We start from the raw sequence: 18,331 nt of genomic DNA, 5'->3' as shown, positions 1-18,331 counted from the left end.
TTCCAGCACATCACTATCTGTTTATTGTACAATATATGATTGAATGAATCAATCTATTATTTACTTGGTATTGATGATGAACCATCACCCAATGCTAATTGAAGTGTGACGACATCTACCCATCGACCAAACTTGAGTCCAACGCAATCCAGGATGTGTTTGGCACCAAAGCCCATCTTCTCGTGTAGTTTGATTGAACCATGGTTGTCACTGCCACCGATGACAGCGATCATCTGTCTGAATCCAAGTCGTGTGGACTCTTTGATCAGATGATCCAAAAGCACTGTACCCAATCCTTTGCCACAGTGTGCCGGATGCAAATAGATAGAGTCCTCCAATGTGTATCTGTAGGCTGATCTCGTGCGATAGAGTGTTGCGTAGCTGTAGCCGACGATTGTATATGTGTTTGTTGCCTCGGTCAACTCTTCGGCCACAAAGTACGGCATCTTTTCACGAGTGATATCTGACCATCTACGCTTCATCTCCTCACAAGATGGTTCATCCTCCTCGAATGTTGCCACTGAAGTGCGAACATAATGACAATATATCTCTCTGATTTGAGGTATATCCGCTTCGACTGCGTCTCTAAGTCTGATTGTGTTATTAATGGTATCCATCATGTATAAGTATATGTTTGTAATCAAAGAAGTATGATATGAATGATTGAATGAAAGCGAGTAATTGTTCATTGGAACCTTCAAAGTTCCAAAAATGATCAAAAAGTGTGGGTGAGTGCAAAAATGCGTTGAAGTCCGATGCAAAACCAACGTCCTTTTGGGTCGCCTGCTGGACACGTCAATGAGCATGCTCATGGTTAAATGGGAAAATGCGGCATGGCCATGGGAGGACCATTTCATTTACATAATGTAGGGTGGGCGGTGATCGTAGTAGTGCGCTAAAAGGTTGGATGTAAGGCGGCTATTGCTTCCTACTGCTGCTGCTACTGCTGCTACTTGGTGTTGTTGTTGACATGCTGCCACTGTTGTTGTTGTTGCTATTCGATGCAACTGCTGCCATCTCTGAACAAGACTTCCTCGTCCAGACTTTAATGGTCTCGTCGTCACTGGCCGAGCAGAAGAGGTATGGATCGGTCGGACTCCAGCACACGCTGTTCACCATCTTGGTGTGGCCCGTGAGACACTCGAGCAGCACGCTGTTCTGGCGACGCCAGATGTACACCTTGGCATCCTCGCTGCCCGACAGCACAAAGCCCTGGTCGACACCGCCAAAGCACGAGCGGATGACGAAGCGCATCTGCTTCTGGCCGCGGTACTTTTGCACGATGATACGCTTCTCCAGGTCCCACAAATGGATCTCCTGGTTGGCCGTGTTGACAATGACGAACTGGCCATCGTTGGACAGCGACATGGACATGATCGCGTCGGTCTCGGGGATGCTGACCTCGGGCCGCTCGTTCTCAATGTCGTAGATGCGGATCTTCTTCTCCTGGCAGATCACCACCATCTGACGGCCGTCCCGGTGGATGGCCATGTCGTTGACACGTGCACACGCCCATGCGCGGACGGGAGCCGCAGCCACCTGGCTGTTCTCAGGCGTGGGCATTGTCCACATGTATATGTTCTTGTCGTTGCCGCCGCTAAAGAAGCGCTTGCCATCTGGATGCCAGGCACAGCACGTCACGGCGTCCGTGTGCTTGTTGTACGTCTTGAGACAGACGGCCTCGTTGACCGACCATAACTTGAGCGACATGTCGCCAGACGCGCTGATCAAGTAGTGATCGTCCGGTGACCATGCCAAGTAGGACACATCCTTTGAGTGTCCACTGAGAACTGCCATCACCTTTGGCTCCTTTGGCTCGTCATCATACAAAGTCGTCATGTCCCATATAATGATCTGTGCATCCTTTGAACATGATGCCAATCGCTTGCCATTGTTGGAGAACTTGACGAACCATACCTCATCCGTGTGCTTGCCCGCCAACGTATATTTACACTCCAAGGGCATTTGGTCCCTGTTCCATGGAAGTGAATGACGTGAATGTTAGTCGATGATCACCATCCATTCCTTGAGTGATTGCCAAACATACCGAGTACAGTAGTGATCCTCGAATAAGTTATAATTGGATTTAGTCGTGTTGTGATATAGACACCTGCTTGTCTGATATTGAATGGACTGCATGATCAGTTGCTCCAGCCTATTCTCTGGCACCATGATCTCTGAACTAACATACTCTAGAGTGATTGGAGTTGAGTTAGTGATTGATCGATTGACAAAGAATGAATGAATGAATGAATCAAGTTCCCATACGTCTTATGTCATTCAGTAACTTGGTACGTGAGAGAGCGCCTCCACCTGGCCAGAAGGAACGTTTCTTCAAGTCCAAAGTATCTGTACACATGATCAAACTGGTCAACGTCTGTAGCTTCTGGGCATCCTTGCTGATTGGTGTGATCTCACCGCGTAGACACTCTAGGGCCTCCTTCACCTTCTTGTTCTCCAGCAGCTCCAGGAACTTCTGGCTATATATTAAAAACTTTACACTCTATAGATGGTTGTTGGCATGCATTAAGGTTAGTTGACCCAGCGTCATGAGTAATGGTGGTGGACTTTGAACATACATCAAGATCACTCTGGCTCTTGATCTTTAGATGTGGCAGCAATGTCTCGACCTTCTTCCAGTCACCGTCCATCGTGCTGTTGATGAAGTGCATCACCTCGGGCGACTGGAGAAACACACCGCTGTCCTTCTCCAAGAACTCTGCAGACTTTCTATTTGTTTGATTGTTTGATTGATTGTTAGTTGATCGCTCGATTGATGTTGAATGATTGTCGGACATACTTGTATCCAAGGTAATGAAGTGATTGTATTAGCAGTCGAATGAGTTCGGTTTTGTTGACTGCTGTACTCTCTCCATTTGCATCACTCATTGTTATCAACTCGTCTGACATGTCAGAGTTGCCAGATACTCCATTGGTATGTGAGTGTACACCATTGGTTGCACTGTTGTTGTTATTGTTGTTTGATGACATTCGTAGTTTCTTTAAAGGTCTTTGTACACCTGTTGATGATGTTGTTGTTGTCGATAGTGTTGATGATGATGATGATTGTTGTTGTTGTTGTGGCTCGTCGGTATCTATTTCAAAGTCAATATCCTCTTCTTCTTGTTCTTGTTGTTGTTGTTCTTGGTCGTCCTGATTATCGCCGGTGATTGATGATCCGTCGTTGCCGTCCTCTAGCTCAGTTCGACCTCTTCTTCTTCGCTGCTGCGACGCAGACGTGCGTGATCCCTCCAACTCTGAGCGGTCTGTTTGCTGCTGCTGCTGCTGTTGCTGCTGCTGCTGCTGCCTTTGATTCTGCTGCTGATCGGCAATGGTTTTGCTTCTAATTACTATTGTCTTGTCTTTCTTGATCAAGACAATATTGTTGTTTTGTTCACTCTAACTCTCTCTATCTCTCTTGTTGCTTGAATCAATCAATAAATTAGAGTAAAGTGTTTGAATGATTGATTGATTGATTGAATGAATATATACAATGTTGATTGATTGATTATAAGACGCAATTATCTGTACATGCGAATGAATGTTATATATATATTGTAATAGTGAGGGATAAGATTGATTGAATAAATGAATGAATGAATGAACAGGTCCACAATCAATCAAGCTTATCGCAATCCCAACAAGTTCACACAAAGGTGAGGAGGAAATTTGAAGTGTGGATTGGGGGTAACGTTAGTCAACAAAGTCTCCAGAGACTCCTTTAAATTGGGACCGGTACTATTCCAGTTGGACTGGATGGAGAAGGGGAGGATTTTAATTAAATTAAATAATTAATTACATTAATATTAGATTATGTTATTACTACAAGATGAGCTTGAGGAAACAAATAAGTAGTGCAAGGAACACTGTGATGAACTTGGCGAATGAAAAGATGGATGTGATCTTCAGCTTGTTGCATGGTACCATGCCTCCATTGCTGTTTCCACCACTGCTGTTGCTGTTGCCATCGGTACCAGTATTGCGGGCTGCAGCAATATCTGACTTGAACCTCTTGTTATAATTCTCGCTGAATACCTCAAAGTAGTAATTGGCACCATTCCAAGATACCGTCACCAAGATGAAGAACAAGAATAATGAATGTGCCACGAATGATTGCATCATCAATGGCAATGTAATCAATGTTCCCAATGTATATACAAGTTGGCTGACTGTCATCCATGATGTCCGTGGCATAGTTTGGTTAATATGTTTGATCATCCAATCAATCAATCAACGGGATACTTACGCATTAGGACGAGCACTGGAGATACATTGATACCCTTGGATACTAGTGCCTTGTAGATTGGATGTGGCTGCTTGATTGACATCCATCGCGAGGATGTCATGATGTCTGGATCATCGGCCAACTTGATCTCGTCGATCACTTCGGTCTTGACGTAGTAGAGCACTTGCCAGAAGGTGTACAGGTAGATTGGTACAAGATAGGTCTCGCTGTATGTTAGTGCACATGATGCACCGCCACATGCAAGTTCCAGTGGGTAGTCGATTGGATACCAGCGTAGACAGTATGTCACGATTGGCGGACAGAGATGGATGAACACCGACGTCAGCTTGTCGACGTCGTGGAACACCATGCTGTTGCGCCACACAATGCAGCCCCATGCCAGTGGACCATTGGACAGGGCAAACACCAGTTTGAAAAAGGCAGGCGAGACGTTGCCCAGCACGTATTGATGTCCAAACATGTAGAACAGCAGCAAGAACTGACAGAGATAGCAAAAGTCCAGCATGAAGTAATGATACTTGGCGCGATGATACATCACAAAGCGAATTGCCATCAATGGGAGGATCAGTACCGTGTACCAAAGGTACATGAACTCTGGCACTCGCAGCAGAACAAACTCTGACACCAACAACACGATGAGTCCTAATGTGAACGCCACCTTGTCCATGAGTCGCAAGAATGGAGGGGCATTCATCTTGTCATTGAGTTGCTGGGGTGGGGCCAGTTAGCATGGGATCATTCCAGTCATATGATTGAGTGAGTGTGGCACTTACAGTCTTCTTCAGCTTGATGAGCTCCTTGATCTTGTCCTTCTCCTGCTTGAGCTGCTGTCCACGCTCCTTGATCTTTACGTTGTCGACAACCTTTCTCAATCGCTGCAGTTTGGAATTGAGCTGGGAGTGTCGCAGTTTCAAACTTTTGAGCGCCTCTCTATTCAAGAACTTCTGGAATAGACGTACCAATGGCACTTCGTCATCGTCCGTATCAATATTTGCCGTGAGTGGATTGTAGTCAGCGTCGGAATCCGATAGGAAGTGACTGCTATTGTTGCTGTTGATGTTGTTGTGATGTTGGTTGGAGGCCATCATCATTGGTGACACCATCTTGCCACCGGGGGCATGATCATCATCATCGTCGTCTTCCTCCTCTTCCTCACCCCTGGACTCGTATTCATCGTCCTCCATATCATCCTCTGTAGAGTCGATATGAGTTGTGGCTGCTCGGGCATTCCTAAGTATGGCTCTCTTTTGTAAAGGCATCCTCTTCTTTGTCCTTGGATCCTCAGTCTCCGATGATGACCACTGGCCTGTCTCGTGGTGGACATCTGACGATGTTACATTTGCTGAATGTGGATGTATGTATATATTGAGTGTGAGTCAGTGTGAATGATTGAGTCATCATCGATCACTCAATCCCGAAGACCTACGCTCCATGTCCGTGTCCATGATTGTGATTGTGCGTGTGAGTGTGTGTGAGCGTGATCAACTGATATCCAGATCAATCAAAGTACACTAACTACCTTGGTGTGATATATATATATTATAATTATAAGTATGTTCGTATGTTAGTGAGATTGATACAATGAATATTGTTTCAAACGAACTTGATCCAACCTCCCGACTGCGTGGTCCTGCCCCGTTTTGTTGTCTCGGTGTGTTTGGAAGGGGTTTTTGAGGGCAAAAGGGTGCCCAATCAACAATTTTTTTGAATTAATTTAATTTCGCACCAACTTTATCCTGAATTGCAATGGTCATCTCTCCCAGGTGTTTCTAAGGTCGTTCTTCTGCCACATCACCATGAATGAATGGCATGTCCTCCCCATGTTCCTCGAGGTCAACGCTCCAAGGTTAGTGAGGTTGCGAATACTTGATAGTATACATCGCCAGTGCCCTTCTTCTCCTCTGGTTGATAGGATCGAACACACAAGTCAAATGGTACATTGCATCTGGCCAGTCTCTTTAGTAGATCATTGGCCACCTTATGGGAACCATGTGCTTCATCCGGTGTAGTATCCATTTGTCCAAAGAACTGTCTCTGTACATATTGTATTGGATGATGTGTTAGTGATATCCACTGGATGTTATGGATGTGATGGATGTGATGGATGTGATGGAGATGATACGTACAGCCTCATCCATCGATAGATATAGTTCAAGTTCTCCGGTATGATCATAGACATGTATCTTGAGACAATATATCCATTGGACAAACTCATTGGAGGCACACTCTGTGCATACTCCATCTTGAGACTGGAGTACCAAGTGACAGTTTTGGCAGAATGACTGGATCCACATACGTGATGCTTCAGGGTAATACTCTTTCAGTCTAACATTGATCACAAAGTAATGTGGGCACTGTTGGGAGGTGGACTGAGTGAGTGAGTGATTGAATGATGGATTGGTTCCAGCTCACTTACCTTTTGGTAACGTAGTACATCTTCGATTGTCGATATGTTTACACCGACCAAGTCAATATCTGTTATTGGCGGTACTATGGTGCACTTTTGTTTTGATCCAGAAAGATCATTTATCTTATTCAAGTAGTTCCTGGATGAGATTGGATTGAATGAATGTTAGGATAAACATGTATTGGCTACGACAAATTTTGACCAGACCAGTCATGCTCTTACCTTACAGCGACATCCACTCTTGGATCACCATGATGTAGCACAACGAATGATGATCCTTCACAAAACTTTACCTCTTTGGTCGCATGGAATTTGTTAAGTCTAATTCAAATGTTTGATTGATTGATTGATTAGCAGGTGCACCATTGATCAATAATGGACATTATCTTACAGCAATGATTGGAATAGTATCCATGTGCCATTTGGAACATTCTTGAACTTGATTGTGTTGTCATCCTCCCAGCCATGAACTTCAACTGTGTTTGGTTGTGCATTGGTCTGATTGAATTGATCCAATGTTCCATCCCAGATGGTCAGTGAGAGCATCTGTCCAACTCCATGTTGTCGATAGTCCCTCCTCTCAATACGCGCGACCATGTCGACACATGATCCCTCTGCCACCTGTCCAATGTTTTGCATTGTGATACAATCATTGCCCAAGCCAAACAACTTCTGAATAAGACTCTGTTGGTTTGGGTCTGGTATGTAGTCTTTGCCCGTGCCGTATGTGCTGAGCTGGACGGGCTTGTTCAGGTCGGAGCCTGGCTTGTACACGTGCACTGTGAAGCCTGTTCGATAGAAGTTTACACGCGACAATGGTTTGCCATTGGACGTTCCAGATGTCTTCAAACCAATGATCCTAATTACATTCCCTTTCACCAAATGTTCCATCAATCTTTCATCCATAAAGTATATCGCAGTAATATGTCTCAACTTATCAACATCGCATAATGTTAACTTGAGATTCCAGTCTAATGAACGTGTCAGTCAGCTATCACTATCATCATCACTCCCGCCCTATCAATCTATCATGCATGATCACACCTACCTACCTCGGTCTGCCTTTAACTTTGGTCCTACATGGTCTATTCTTGCCAATACGTTGAAGTTGGCATGCTCTTTGAGAGTGGCGAATGATGTAGTCAACTTATCTGCATTGTTTGTCATTGCAATGTCGCTGGAATGCCTCCTTGCGAGACAGTGTGTTTGTGATAAGGGGGCCTTGCTTGTATACCCTCTAGACCTGTGTGTAAGAATATGTATATATGTATGTATGCACAAGTATTCAATCTCTCTCTTCTGATGATCATCAGAGGGTGTCTGTCTGTATGTCTGTTTGTGGGTTGCTATTGTATTGAATGAATTACAATTGGGTGATGTTGTGTGTGAATGAATGAATGAAGTTGTGTGTGTGTTGTGGTCAAAGTCAGAATATGCCAATGTGAGGGTTACGCTTCTTCTTTATGCTCTCACAATTCACACTCACTTGTGTTCAATGACAATTGACATTGATAGAGAGAGAGAGAGAGAGAGAGAGAGAGTGCAATTGTATCCATGAAATTTCAAACATACCATCATTCACATTAAATAATACAACAATCAAATAATAACAAATAAAGAAATAAATAAAATTAGTTATATATAAATATAAATATTATGTTGGGAATGGAAGGAGAACAAAGTATAAGTGCCAAGGATGCCACTGCTGTTGGTGCCTATGATAAGGAAGTAGAGAAAAAGGTTGCCAAGAAGATTGAGAAGTTGGAAATCAAAGAGACAAAGAAAGCTGCTGCGGCAAGCACAATGACAAAGGATCCAAATGTTGTAAAGAAGAAGAAAAACAAGAACAAGAAGGACAAGAAGAAGAAGGATAAGAAGAAGAAGTTGAGGATCAAGGGTCTGGCCTGGAAGAAGGAGATCCAAAAGGCACTAGTCGAGTGTCCCGAGGTCGTCCCCCTGGATCGTCTGAGAGCAGCTGTTATCGCACAGCAATTAGTCAAGGCTGAGAAGATCATAACTAAGCAGTTCAACAAAAAGGTAACTATATCCATCCCAAGCCATTGTGCGTTACTAGTAATATCTTCCTTACATACTAATAATCGATCATTATGATTGATTCGTTGACAATAGATAATGAATGAGAGCAACTTCTACAGACTGGATGAACATGGAAACGTTAGACGCACCATCAAGGCCCCACCCATTCCTATCCAACAGTAGAGCGAGCAAGGTCATATCTGGTCCAGTCAATCAGTCGTTCATTTCAACTGAATTGCATGCAATGATGATGTCAATCTAGTTCCCATTGAAATTTGGGCCAAAGATGGGTTATTAAACTTTTAATTAAAAAATCATACCTCAACGATCCTCCTGTCAATCATAAGATTGACCCTATTCATTCTTTCAATCAATCAAACAAATATATTATCTCTGTACATAGACACACACACGAACATACAACTTGTATTCACACGCGAAATCTTTAGTCGCCCTCTCTCACTCATTCATCCACACAGACAGATACCCTCCATTACATTCATTCATTCACTCACTCACTGTCCCATCTCAACACAACTCAATCATCACAACACACACACAATCGTTAGTCACTCTCTAACAATCATTATCATTTATATCATATAGATAATAGTAATACATACATACATACATTTAATCGTAATAGTATTATTAATGTTATTGTTGTCATTGATGATATAGGAATATATCATACGTTAAATCACAATCATATAAGCATGATGGAGACAGATGTACATATAAATAGTCAGCAGCACCTTCACAGCAATGGTCATAGCAATGGCAATGGCCATCACACCACCAATGGAAATGGAAATGGAAATGGCAATGGCAACCATATTGACAACAATTTAAATAGAGCATACAATACACATATGATTAATATTGCCGATCAGAATGACTTTAAACATCAAAAACGACAAAAGTTGTTAAAACAACGGCAACAACATAATCCAACAACAACATCACAACAACAAAAACGACAAGAGGAGGAAAGGTTAATTGGTGACAACAGTCGTCAAAAATTGAATGGCAGTAACAACAACCAGCATGCTGGTATCAGCATGCAAGCTAATGGAGGACATTCAACGACCTCGACAACCTCGACCACGATCACTGCACCAAAGTCACAGCGCGCGACACCGTCCTACAGACTGAGGGAGGACGACATTGACGATGATGCCGACTATGTGGATGAGTCAGACGCATCATCCGACTCTGATCCAAATGTTCTCGACTCTGACGAGCTGGCCAACGCCTACAAGAATGAGGGCAACGAGTTGTTCAAGCGTGAGTTCTACAGCAAGGCCATCGAGAAGTACTCAAAGTCCATCGACTTTAGGCCATCACACATGGTCTACACCAATCGTTCAGCGGCCTACTATAAGCTCAGGATGTATGAGCAGTCTCTGGCGGATGCTGTTGCCTCGCTACGTCTTCGCAGCACATGGGTCAAGGGATATCTTCGCATGGGCATGGCACTGGTGGCACTGAACCGACTGGACGAGGCAAAGGAGTTGTTCTACCGCGGGCTGGAGTTGGACCGAGACAACGTCGACCTTCACAGCAATCTCAGCCATCTTCTCGAGCAACTAAAGTCCAAGTCTCCACCTATCACCGAGGAGATAATTCGACAGGATGAAGATGCTACTGGTGATGGTAGTGGCACTGGCATTAACAAAAACAACAACCCCAACCTCAACAACAACAACAACAGGAATAAGAATCAGATTGTCACCAAAACAACACTTACCTACCTGGCATTAATAGCTGCGCCACTGACCATTCTGGCACTTGTTGCCAACCGTACCTCAAAGCTATCACTCAAATCCATCGTATCATTCTTTACAGGATCATAATGAAATGCAAATTCAATTAGCTTGTAATATTATATCAATCACTGAACAATCTTATTTCCACAAGTCAAGGACCATTCCTTGAATCGGCGATCATGGAATCTTTCATCCCATTTTCCATTTTTAGAAAGGAGATGATATTTGACCTTTCACAAAAAAGTTAAGATTGAGTATTTGTTCCTCATTCTTCAATTCAATAATTATCCAACAAACAAACAAACAAACAAATAATAATGAATAGAGACGAGAGTAAACCAGCAAAGTCATTCACCTTTGTGGTGGATAGTAAGGTGAAGGAGACTGCTCCATCAAGACCTTTGACAAAGTTTGATTATAAAGCTTTGGATAAGACATATTCAAAGGTTGCTCGCTCAAGTGTGGAGAAGGACTCGCCATCCATCGTGCATATTGGAGACCATGCATTCATCCATTCAGCAATATTGGCATATAATCAACATATGCATCTTGTTATCCGTCCAGACGATATCTGGTTGGCTTTGATCACACAGTTCTCATTCTATGTCAATGCCAACGCCGAGACCCTGCGCACCAAGTTCGTCGCACACGATGGCAAGAAGGAGCTGGAGGTGAAGTCGGGTGGCACTCTACACACTGCACCCTATGAACATTTGGCCATGATGATGACCGACCAGATCGCAGCCAACATCAAGGATCCATCAGTTCGCGATTGGGTGTTGCCATCGTTCACAACTACCTCCAACACTGACCGTGTTGTTGGCGCCTTTGCCCTGATGGCCACGCTAAAGAAGTACTTTGACTACAAGTTCTCACTATGCTGTGGCTTGCCCAAGGTCACCATCATGGGCACAGTCGAGGACTGGACACAAGTGAGACAGCGAGTGGAAAGGTTCGTCGAGTTTGACGGCAAGGAGCGCCACATGAAGAAGTGGGTCGACATGTTGTTGCCTGTACTAGACAACATGATCAAGTCGGCCAATGGCAAGCCCGACACCAAGTGGTGGAACCAGATTGCAAACTACGTTGGCGGTGGATCAGGCCCAACCTGGGTCTCTGGCTGGATTGGCGTGTTCATGGTGTTCAACGACGAGGGCAAGTGGCAAGGTGATATGAAGAAAGTACAATTTTGGAACCAGGAGATTAAGTCAGAGTGGCCACTCGTAGACACATCGGACATACCAAAGGGCTATGTATCATGTCCACTCAAGATTGATGACAATGGCACCATGTACGACACCGAGATCTATGCAGGACACTTGGTATCAAAGTTGATCAATGACAACACAACCATTGTGCCTCAATTGGATTGGTGTATCTTGGTCAAGGATCAACCTGCTACAGTGTAAAGTAGAAATAGTGTCCGTCTATGAATGATTGAATGAATAAACCTATGTATGTATGTATCCCTCAAAGATAGTCTATCCGCATTGACATTGTGAGATCACTTCGTATTTGAGAAATGGAACGACGTGACATTTATTGGGTAGAAGGAGATATTTTAATCTTCTGTCGTTTCTATTATTAGTAAAACCGAAGATATTATAATAATTTCAAGGTGAACGCGCATTCAGTTCGTGATCAAATGCCTTGAACAGACGTCCACAGAGGCACATTCGATCAACCAACTTACAATCATAAAGACACAAACACAATCATAACGAGCCCATAAAGAAGTGGAGACTCGCCCTACCACAAGGTGTTCGGTGCCATCCGATGAATGGATGGACGCGTATGTCTTGTCGGTCAACCTAGTTTGACATAGACGCGGGTCAGGAACTGATAAGACACACCGATTGGTCTTAACATTCACTCATTCAATCATTCAATCAATCATTCAAACAATCATGCAAAAGATACAAATAGTATTCATGCTCTTGGCCTTCTTGGCTTGTCTTAGTCTTGCAAATGTAAGTCGGACAATCAATCACACTCACACACTCACACACCCAACCGGAATGATTCCAATAATACTCACACACTCTTTGACACTAATGATGATAGGCAGCACTCCAGACACGTGCTTATGCCTCTGCAAGTGGCAAAGCCTTGACATCACTGACTATTGTGAAGCCAACTGGTACCATTGCTGGTGACGTGTTGATTGCACATCTGAGCAACCGTAACAATGTTGCTGCTGTCATGACCCCTCCAACTGGCTGGTCCCTGATTCGCTCCGACCAAACCACCTCTGCTATTAAGTCCTGGATGTACTATCGCGTGGCCACCATCTCTGAGCCAGCCAGCTACACATTCACAATTGATCTTGCCAGCTACATTGCCGGAAGCATCGTCTCTGTCATCGGTGCCGACGCTGCCAACCCCATCAACGCCCACAGCGGCCAGAAGAATGGCAACAGCTACAACTTCAACACCCCAGCACTGTCGACCACTGTTGCCGATACCATGGCCCTCTGGTTTGGTGACCAGGTCTGGACTGGCGCCGCATGTCCCAACGCCATCACTGAGCCCACTGGCTACACCGAGTTGTTTGACACATGTTTGGTGTCATCGTCGACTGGAATCATTTTTGATGCTGCCACCAAGATCCTTGCCACCCCAGGCCTACAGACTGCCGCCAACGGAGTGTCCCCATTCAATCAGACCAACATTGCTCAGGTCGTCGCACTCACCCCTGCAGTCGTCCAAGTCTGCACCGTCGCCGACACATACTCATCCACAGTCGTCGTTGTTGGCAATGTCGCTGCACCAGGACTCATCGAGCCCAGTGGTATCGCCACCAGTAGACTCAACCCAGGCGTGGCCTACATACACAACGAGGACACTACCGCTTTGATCGCCATTAGCACCTCGACCGGAGCTACACTCGGCTCCTTCACAGTCTCCAACATGACCCCACTCGACTGGGAGGACATCGCCTGTGGCCCATGTCCCGCCGGCAAGTGTATCTACGCCGGAGACACTGGAAGCTCGCCAACACCCAAGCGTACATCGTACGCTGTCTACCGTATGACTGAGCCAAACATTGCTGGAGGTTTGACCAGTGGTACTCTGGCTGCTGAGCAGTTCCCATATGTCTACCCTGGTGCAGCCACCTATGATTGTGAGTCCCTCGCAGTCCACCCCGTCACTGGCGACATCTACGTCATGACCAAGGCATTCACCGCCGGTATCAGCCGCGTCTTCAAGTTCCCCAACCCATTGCCCGCCCCTGGTACCATGTCCACACTGACCCTTGTGGCCACCATTCAGTTGCCAATGACCTCTGACTACACTGACTCACAGGTCACCGCTGCCGCAATCCACCCATGTGGCAACCGCGTCCTATTCCGCACATACCACCGCGTGTACGAGTTCCGCGCCGCTGCTGGAGCAGCCTTTGAGACAGCCTTCTCTGCTGCACCAGTCACCTTGACCGACACTGTTGAGACCCAAGGTGAGTCCATCGACTACGACCCCACTGGTAACTCATACTACACCATGAGTGAAGTCCCAACCCCCTACAAGTTGAAGCGTGTTGACAAGCTTTAGTGTTCTTCCAGAAGTCCTGGACATCGAATAAATTGACCAAACTACCAAGTCCAGGTCCAAATGATGCCCATATTATTATGTCACATGTTTAGTTTGTTGGCCTGTCATTGGCTCGATCTATCGAGGAATCCACCAACCTTGTTTGGTGACTGAATGAGTACACTTGATTGATCGATGATTCTGAAGAACAGGGACACTTTGGTGAGTTGTTCGATGTAGTGATACTCGATGTTTGTTCCAACGGCAAACACTTGAGTCACCTGCTTTGGCATGGTAGGAGGTTCATTCATTATCCTGACATTTCTGATCAGTGATGAGTATGGCGTCCCTGTTAACTGAAGCCTGCATACATCATGAACCGCAAGTTCAGTCAGTGACGCAGGCAGATGATCAATTGACAAAGGATCTTTGCATGTCCCTGACAATACTTCCAAAGATGTCAATGAGCTTGGCAACACTCCAGATTGAAGCGGCGCATGAGTATGCAGTGTGAGTTTGGTGACCGAATTGGGGATCAGTCCAACTGGAAGAGAAGGTGGGTTCATGTCCAGGCTAGTTACTGTATGAGGTAAGTTGTACAGAGAGTCGTTGGCCAATCTAGCAGACATATTCCAAACATTGAGAAACGGTGAGAATATGAGCCTCAGTGATGTGAGTGATGGCGGCAGTGATCCAGGCAGAACCTTAAAGTCTGTTGTCAAGTTGGACAGCGAGAGTGATTGAAGGGAGGTCATCAGCGAGAGTTGGCAATGCATCGTCTGTGAGAGGTTGAGGACATAGTCAAGGTGTCGCAGACCGGTTGGCATGACCTCTTGATCACACACATTCATCGCACACTCCAATGAAGTCACTGTTTGCGGGATGACGCCAGGCTGAATCTTGGGCGGTGTGAATGAATGGAAGTGGAGCAGAGACAGACTCTTAAGTGATGGGGGTAGGAACCAGGTGGGCACCAGTGAGTCCTCCTCTGCCAGAGGCTGAATACCGACTGAATTCACAAACTTATGGGTGGGAAGGACGATACGAAGATGTTTGAGTGAGCTTGGCAGGATGTCGCGTTGGAATGGCTGAGAGTAGAAGAGTTCGAGGGAGTGGAGTCCAGAGGGCAGGCTGCCAAGTTCGAACGAGGATGATTGTCCGGCATCCCCAGAGGCTGCGTCCTCACCAAGGAATGAGAGATGTGTGACCGAGGATGGGATGATGCCCGGTGTGAAGTGTTTAAAGAATCGTGTCAGTGTCAACTTGGTCAACGACGCAGGGAACATTCCAACAGCCATCGGATGATCCAATTGCAAGACCGACAGATTGGTCACGGAAGAGGGAATCGAGCCAACAGCGATCGGACAAAACTTAAGAGATAGCCTGGTCACACTCGATGGGATGAGCGATGGTACCAAGTGCGCTCTAAAGAAATCCAACCCAAGCTTGGTGAGTGAGGTCAGCGGCTGCAGGTAGTCCAAACTGAGAACTTTGTTTTGGAGTACAGGAGGGCAATCTATGAGTTGTTGAAGGTGCATGTTGTAGCCAACCCTCAGATTGCGGAGTGATGAGGTAGTATTGAACAACTCGATCGGTTCTAGTGATGTGTGTTTGTACCTGAGCTTGGTAATGCCTACGTACGATGTTGGGTGAGGATCATGATCGTCGATGCCTTGAGATGGAAAGTGTGTAAGTAAATGATTGGAATAGATCCATTGATTGATCGAAGAGTGGTGATTGGAATGATTCCAATGATTGATTGATTGAGTCCATCGATACATACAGAGTGTTTGGTTGTAAAGACCCTTTAGTTGTGGTAATGCGTGTTCGTCATCATCTCCGCCAGCACCGAGTGTGATGGGAGACAATGATCGTTTCCACCAAAAGCGTAGATGAGTAGAGTCACCAAATACATCATTACATCGAACATATGCATCTCCAATAGCGTTAACTTTACGAAGCGGACCCAACATGAATGGAATCGAGTTGATAAGTGATCGTCTGAGATTGAACAGATTAGTACATGTCAGCAACATGCACACATTATCCACTGCATCCAATAACGAGGCAATGCGAACTAATAACAATAATGATATATTGTTCAGATTGGTAGTCACCATCATGTCTTCAAAGTGTTACTATTATTATTATCTGTAACTAATACTACTTGATCATCACGTTTGCCAAAGTCTATGGGGAGGGTATTACAAATAATTTCTGATTGGCAAATGTTATGAACAATCACAACTTGGGGCTTGGCTTTACACCCACTCTTTCAAAGGAATCATTCCAATCTTTCTCACTCACATTATGTTGTCATATGTGATTGATTGATTGATTCATTGATCGAATCAATCATTTATCCACTTAATATTATGAATCTCTGACGTGTGGATGGACATGCTCTTGATATCCATAGTGCATGTGATTGATCGATTCGTCGAAGGAGATATTGGAAGGACATGTTGCCAAAGAGTCCTAGTTGTATGTTGACCTGGAATGTGATGACTGAGGGCACATGAGAGAGCATCCATTGTATGTGTGATTGTGCAATGGCCATCTCACTGATCACAACAGGTTCGGGTGAGTCTGCCAACTGAGACGATACATGTAGGCATAGTGCACGTTTGGTGTCCATTGGGAGTTGCTCCACGCCATTCATTTGATATGGCGAACATACTAAGTTCCTGATGCTCGCAGGCAGACACACAAGGAATGTGCGTTGCCAGCTCAGCTTTAGATATGTAAGGCTGTCTGGTAGCGCACCACTGACTATTGGTTCGCTGTAGTTGGAGCCCAGCGACAGATGTTTGAGCGATGGCGGAAGGGTGCCAGCGACGAATGGTTGGCGATACTTTGAGTACGTGCCGAACCTTAGCTCCAGCAAGGACGAGGGCAATGCGCCTGGCTCCAAAGTCTGCTCAAACAGGAAGCCCATCGTCAACTTGGTGAGTGACATGGGCAACACACCGGGCGCGATACATTGATTGAATCGGTCGCTAAACTCGAGCGACTTGAGCGATGAGGGGAGTGTGCCGTGAATGATCATATGATTGAATTGATAGCCGAGATGGATGGAGGTGAGAGACGAGGGGAGGCTGCCCGGGTTGATTGGCTGGTCGAAGGAGTTGCCAAACTCCAACACGGCGAGTGATCGTATGTGTGCCAGTTGCGTGCTAAAGTTGGGGTTGTTGTACATGTGCGGCAGTGTTAGCCAGGTGAGCGTGTCGGGCAGTGTGATGGCCGAGCTGAGGTCATGCCATATCTTGAGTGAGGTGACGGGCGGTAGCTTCTGGATGTTGGAAGCATTGCATTCATAAAGTACGAGTGACTCGAGTGCTGGGATGGTGCTGGGCAGTGACGCGGCGTGGTGGTAATTCTGTCCAAGCTCCAGTGATATGAGAGAGTGAGGGAGTGCGCGATCATCAAGCTTGCGATCAAAGTGACGACCTAGCGCCAAACGTGTCATTGAGTTGGGTAGCAGACCGGGCGAGATGGCATGGCTGTACATATCACCAAGACTCAGGTCGCGCAGAGACCTGGGCAGCGAGCCGCTCTGAAGAGGTTGATTAAACAACGAGCCATTGATGCCGTAGATCAAGATCTGAAGGTTGGGAGGTGTGCTCGGTTGCACGCCAAAGGTGAGTCTAGTGATTGAGTCTGGCAGTGTGTCTGGAGCAATCATTTGATTGAACTCGTTGCCAAAGGTAAGAATCAAAAGTGATTGCGGCAATGCTCCCTTGATTATTGGTTGATTGTACTTGTCGCCCAAGACCAGATGAGTGATGCTGTGTGGTAGACCACCATCTTGATGTTTGAATGCCTTGTCTGCGCCCCATAGTATACATGGTGCAAGAGAGTTATCACGATCATGATGATGAGCACCAAACTTTTTGCTGGCCAAGTTCAGCAAAGACTTGCAAGTCAGCGCCAGACACCAAAAGTCCAACCTATTTGTTGGGCAAGCTGTATGTTCATCATACAATAGATGTTGAAGTATAATTTGGAGTACAGTCGATGGCAACGACTCCATTATCTCTATCTCTTTTTCTTTGTTTGGAAAAAAAAATTTTGAATGATCATAATGATTAAGGCTTGGAAAAGTGGAATGGAATGTAGAACCAGGTTCCAATTCTTGACTAAATTGGTGGACAAGTCAGTCAGGTAGAGAGTGATCTGATTCTATGAGTATAGACTTATACTTATGGGATCGATTTGAGTTAAATTAAGCTCCGGGTGGAATAATCCCACTCTTTAAATCAAACTATGAATTCCAAATCAATTCAAAGAATGAGCACTCTTTGATTGAAAACAATAGTTTATTACTGTTTGGTGAAGTGA

At 45.3% G+C, this 18,331-nt stretch overlaps 11 protein-coding genes across 11 annotated transcripts; 5 read left to right on the top strand and 6 right to left on the bottom strand.

The window, feature by feature from the left end:
* Positions 1–77: 77 nt before the first annotated feature.
* SAMD00019534_051520 (hypothetical protein) lies at positions 78–626 on the bottom strand (the record flags this gene model as incomplete). Its single annotated transcript, XM_012899623.1, has 1 exon — positions 78–626. A coding segment is annotated over one exon (549 nt), but the record flags the coding sequence as incomplete, so codon positions are not given.
* Positions 627–924: 298 nt separating this feature from the next.
* Positions 925–3,399, bottom strand: SAMD00019534_051500 (hypothetical protein; the record flags this gene model as incomplete). Its single annotated transcript, XM_012899621.1, has 6 exons — positions 925–1,972; positions 2,048–2,225; positions 2,314–2,503; positions 2,580–2,730; positions 2,801–2,903; positions 2,964–3,399. Coding segments are annotated over 6 exons (2,106 nt in total), but the record flags the coding sequence as incomplete, so codon positions are not given.
* Positions 3,174–3,347, top strand: SAMD00019534_051510 (hypothetical protein; the record flags this gene model as incomplete). The annotated part of the gene is made up of 1 exon (XM_012899622.1): positions 3,174–3,347. The coding sequence occupies one exon, from the start codon at positions 3,174–3,176 to the stop codon at positions 3,345–3,347; it is 174 nt and encodes a 57-aa protein (XP_012755076.1).
* A 423-nt stretch (positions 3,400–3,822) lies between the features above and the next one.
* SAMD00019534_051490 (hypothetical protein) lies at positions 3,823–5,691 on the bottom strand (the record flags this gene model as incomplete). Its single annotated transcript, XM_012899620.1, has 4 exons — positions 3,823–4,169; positions 4,247–4,955; positions 5,020–5,588; positions 5,673–5,691. The coding sequence occupies 4 exons, from the start codon at positions 5,689–5,691 to the stop codon at positions 3,823–3,825; spliced, it is 1,644 nt and encodes a 547-aa protein (XP_012755074.1).
* A 388-nt stretch (positions 5,692–6,079) lies between these two features.
* SAMD00019534_051480 (hypothetical protein) lies at positions 6,080–7,544 on the bottom strand (the record flags this gene model as incomplete). The annotated part of the gene is made up of 5 exons (XM_012899619.1): positions 6,080–6,280; positions 6,373–6,600; positions 6,663–6,792; positions 6,876–6,974; positions 7,045–7,544. 5 exons carry the CDS (start codon positions 7,542–7,544, stop codon positions 6,080–6,082), a joined length of 1,158 nt encoding a protein of 385 aa, XP_012755073.1.
* Positions 7,545–8,318: 774 nt separating this feature from the next.
* On the top strand, positions 8,319–8,873 carry SAMD00019534_051470 (hypothetical protein; the record flags this gene model as incomplete). The annotated part of the gene is made up of 2 exons (XM_012899618.1): positions 8,319–8,690; positions 8,784–8,873. The coding sequence occupies 2 exons, from the start codon at positions 8,319–8,321 to the stop codon at positions 8,871–8,873; spliced, it is 462 nt and encodes a 153-aa protein (XP_012755072.1).
* Positions 8,874–9,406: 533 nt separating this feature from the next.
* SAMD00019534_051460 (hypothetical protein) lies at positions 9,407–10,543 on the top strand (the record flags this gene model as incomplete). Its single annotated transcript, XM_012899617.1, has 1 exon — positions 9,407–10,543. A coding segment is annotated over one exon (1,137 nt), but the record flags the coding sequence as incomplete, so codon positions are not given.
* Positions 10,544–10,776: 233 nt separating this feature from the next.
* Positions 10,777–11,868, top strand: SAMD00019534_051450 (hypothetical protein; the record flags this gene model as incomplete). Its single annotated transcript, XM_012899616.1, has 1 exon — positions 10,777–11,868. One exon carries the CDS (start codon positions 10,777–10,779, stop codon positions 11,866–11,868), a length of 1,092 nt encoding a protein of 363 aa, XP_012755070.1.
* Positions 11,869–12,366: 498 nt separating this feature from the next.
* SAMD00019534_051440 (hypothetical protein) lies at positions 12,367–14,011 on the top strand (the record flags this gene model as incomplete). The annotated part of the gene is made up of 2 exons (XM_012899615.1): positions 12,367–12,429; positions 12,524–14,011. 2 exons carry the CDS (start codon positions 12,367–12,369, stop codon positions 14,009–14,011), a joined length of 1,551 nt encoding a protein of 516 aa, XP_012755069.1.
* A 104-nt stretch (positions 14,012–14,115) lies between these two features.
* Positions 14,116–16,113, bottom strand: SAMD00019534_051430 (hypothetical protein; the record flags this gene model as incomplete). Its single annotated transcript, XM_012899614.1, has 2 exons — positions 14,116–15,662; positions 15,774–16,113. 2 exons carry the CDS (start codon positions 16,111–16,113, stop codon positions 14,116–14,118), a joined length of 1,887 nt encoding a protein of 628 aa, XP_012755068.1.
* Positions 16,114–16,349: 236 nt separating this feature from the next.
* Positions 16,350–18,023, bottom strand: SAMD00019534_051420 (hypothetical protein; the record flags this gene model as incomplete). Its single annotated transcript, XM_012899613.1, has 2 exons — positions 16,350–16,586; positions 16,671–18,023. 2 exons carry the CDS (start codon positions 18,021–18,023, stop codon positions 16,350–16,352), a joined length of 1,590 nt encoding a protein of 529 aa, XP_012755067.1.
* Between the last annotated feature and the right edge of the window lie 308 nt (positions 18,024–18,331).

Source organism: Acytostelium subglobosum (assembly GCF_000787575.1).
Source record: "Acytostelium subglobosum LB1 DNA, scaffold: scaffold9, whole genome shotgun sequence".
Classification (NCBI taxonomy): Eukaryota; Evosea; class Eumycetozoa; order Acytosteliales; family Acytosteliaceae; genus Acytostelium; species Acytostelium subglobosum.
The sequence above is the reverse complement of the archived record's forward strand: the minus strand, read 5'-3'. Positions and strand labels throughout refer to the sequence as shown.